General features: G+C 36.6%; 1 protein-coding gene across 1 annotated transcript; it reads left to right on the plus strand.

Annotated features, from left to right (window-relative positions):
- The first annotated feature begins 479 nt into the window (after positions 1 to 479).
- On the plus strand, positions 480 to 1945 carry LOC131427257 (uncharacterized). The gene is made up of 2 exons (XM_058590272.1): positions 480 to 795; positions 909 to 1945. The coding sequence occupies exons 1-2, from the start codon at positions 578 to 580 to the stop codon at positions 1849 to 1851; spliced, it is 1161 nt and encodes a 386-aa protein (XP_058446255.1). The 5' UTR covers positions 480 to 577; the 3' UTR covers positions 1852 to 1945.
- Positions 1946 to 3390: the final 1445 nt, after the last annotated feature.

The following is a 3390-nucleotide window of genomic DNA, read 5'->3' on the forward strand; positions in this document are numbered from 1 at the left end:
GGCAATATTCAATTCACCGGCCACTGCGACCCAAATATGACATTACCCAATGATACATCCCTAGTTTTAAGTTAGTCGTTAATTGAAATTAGTAAAAGCCCTTGGCATCTTAGAGCTTAAGCAGTGTGCCTTAAACATTATATTATTGAATAAAAAAATCAGTATAATTTAGAAGTAGATCGACACTCAGTGCAACTGTACTGATCATTCAGTAAACTTTTACTGTACTGATAGCTGAATGTTCGTCAGTCAGATTATTTGAACAACATCCGTAAAACTTGTATCGCTTGTGTAATTATGCCATCGTCAATTACGAAAATCGATCTGAAAAATGTTTGAGCTTAAATAGACTGATTTGGCGAATTTAATTGGTCTGTTTTCATGATTTTAATTTTTCTCAGTGCAAGAACTCACTTTAAACAGTGTAGAACAGTTTACTGGTTTGAAACGAAAACAAAATAACATAACCTATTAGTCATGTAAACAAGAAGTTTCTCGCCAATAAAAAATTTTAGATTTAGTTCCAAAAACTACTTGTAGTGCTCGGTAAAGCACGAAAGATATTGATCTTTCGAAAATGCAGCGATACACATTAAATTTAGGCCAAATTTTCTTGGATCACAGGCAAAAAGTGTTTGTATGCAGACGTAATTCCTGGAAACTCGTAAGCTGTTTACAAGATTATCTTCGGTCTACTTTCAATTTGAAAGGAACAATATATCTAACTAATGAAAATGATGTTTTGTTCCCGGAGTCGGAAAACATAGATATATTCCAGGAGAATGACCAGATCATGTAAGTTTTTGAATCGACATTAAAAATCGAGCGCCGGTAAATAATTTCTCATCGACTGGATTCCTATGTTCAGATCCGGGCTCTCAGAACTCATCCAATATTTTTGTTTTCAGAGTCCATGTGTCAACTGACACTCAACCAATTGACGCGCAAATCAAGGAAAATGGTTTGCCACGTGATTGCAATCTGAACGGAAAGCGAACATTAGAGCGTTCCGATGACTCTGATTCTTGCTCTGATAATGATAATTTACCACAAATATTTGCAAAAGTGGAAAGTTTGACTAAAAATAATGATGTCGATGAATTTATGAAACCGAAAAGAAAACGTATTCGAAAGCGAAAATCAAAAACGAAAGAGACCGAAATTACACCAAAAGTAGTTGTAAAAACATACGGTAAAGGCAAAATTCCCTCCATCGTAATGAGTAATGGGAGGTCGTCCAATCATATTCGATTTGACGTAGATGAATCAGTGAAAGCCGATGATAGTGATGAACCTTATATAAATCTAAATAAAAATACTGTTCCTCGAATTGTGAAAGCTATTTCGGTGACAGATTCACTATTTTGTAGCCAGGATATACCGTCAGTTCCAGAGTATGAAGATATTCCCGGTATTGAGTTAGGCGATGTAATTGATAATATTAAAGGAAAAAAGAATCAGCGAAAACGTGAAAAGTCGGTTGAAATCAAACAAGAAACGATTGACATCAAATTGAAGCGCCAAGCTTCTCCAACGTGGGATGCGGAAGTAGATCAGGATAAGGAGAAATTTATTGCTAGTTATAGCGGTGATGATCCTTGGAACAGCCTGCGAGATGTGCTGGTCAATTTTCCGGCCATAGTAATACCAAGCGAAAATGATATCATCTCGTATCGATATGGCGAAGATTCTTACCTTTCTTTCGTGGAATGCGTCAATGATGGTGAAAATGATGAATCGCCTGCATTAAAGCTGATGCTGCGCAGATTGAACACTAACAATTCGCAGACAATGACTGCTGCTTTGGATCAGCTTAGCGACATTAGGCTTATCGCTTCCTATCAGCCGTAAGTTGATTGTACGTGTCAAATAAATGTTTATGTTAAGTATGTAGTGACAAGGTTTATTTTTGTTACTAGTATGTGTTCATAAATACAACTATTATAGACAGAAATTGAGTTTTCATCTTCACAGAAACAAATTTAAAAATGAAATTATGTTCTAAAAGGTTTGGGATGTAGTGCTTTGCTTTAAGAGCAAAGCATGAAATTAAAATGACATTTTCTTTGAGTGATGTTTCCTATCAGTCTGGTCCTGTGGTGTTCTTTATTGCATTCAGCACACATCAACATGTGCAAGTTGTGGCAAAGTTGTACTATTGTTTTGCGATTACGATCTTCCTGGTAGCGCTTTTTCATCAGTAAAAATTAATTCTGTCTGTATCGTTCCTTGTTTGCTCTCGTGCGGTATTGTAGCATCCTTGCCTTTGCTACATTCTTCTCATCGATCAACTGTTTGCGTTCGCCGTCAAACCAGTCATTTCCTCAATTCGATATCCTCGTACAAAGTACGTTCACTGCAGGTCTACTTATGGCACACATTATATTCCTTCAGCCATCTTCAAGAGTCGCCGCGCCAATATGCTTTTACATTGCTAGTAACATTTAAATATTTCGGAGTTATTCTTGACTTCAAACTGACTTGGTCTGTTCACATTGACTTCAGAACTAAGAGAGCTTGCATGGCTTTTTCCCAATGCAGACAAGCTTTTGAAAAGTCATGGGGTCTAAAACCCAGATACATTCATTTGATACAGGGCCTTGGAATAGTAACCCTATAGACTAGCCACACTCGCTTGTGATTTTAAAAAGTTACTTGGGATGAGTATTTATTTACTCCGAATGACTCTCACTCACGATTTTTCTTTCAAGTTCATTCTTCGTGTGGAATGGTTGTCAACTCTTTTGGAACGTCAGCCTGATGAACAAATAGTTTGTTATACGGACGGTCCTCTGTTGTATGGTCGAGCTGGTATCTACTATCGTGAAATGAAACTAGAGTAGTCTCATCCACTGGGTGGAGACTGCATTGTGTTCGAAGCAGCAATCTGGAGTAATTGGATTTTCGCTGTATTGACTTTAAGCTTGTTTGATATCTCTTATGGAGTACCGAATTTACATCTGCTCCTAAATATTACGGATCGTTCTAAAATTTGTATAAAGACAATAAAGATTTTGTATGGGACCTCCAAATTTGTAAAAAGGTATTATATTGAGTTTCGGTACTTTTGGAACTGGAATCAGGGGATCGGTATAGTTGGGTTGTTTGGCGTTCAACTAACATATCTTACCAATTATGTTTAGTAATTTTATTAGTGTTTTTTGCATAGTCGCTTTGAAACCCAGCTTAAAATTCTGAGCACAGCAATCTGTAATCCAGGATGTCCGAATAAAATTCATCAGATGTATATGGCACTACAAGACTTTTCATTTGAACATAAGCTTGTAAAAATCGCTTGACCAATCTCTGAGCAATCGAATTGAGTTCAATTTTTTTTATTTTTTTTCCAGTACTTCCGGAAATAGTGGTTAAATAATTCCACCTCCGAAT

Source organism: Malaya genurostris, chromosome 2 (assembly GCF_030247185.1).
Source record: "Malaya genurostris strain Urasoe2022 chromosome 2, Malgen_1.1, whole genome shotgun sequence".
Classification (NCBI taxonomy): domain Eukaryota; kingdom Metazoa; phylum Arthropoda; class Insecta; order Diptera; family Culicidae; genus Malaya; species Malaya genurostris.

Coding starts and splice junctions, on each gene's coding strand:
- LOC131427257 (XM_058590272.1), top strand. CDS start 578: ATGCAGCGATACACATTAAATTTAGGCCAAATTTTCTTGGATCACAGG. Junction 796..908: donor CAGGAGAATGACCAGATCAT/GTAAGTTTTTGA, acceptor TTTTGTTTTCAG/AGTCCATGTGTCAACTGACA.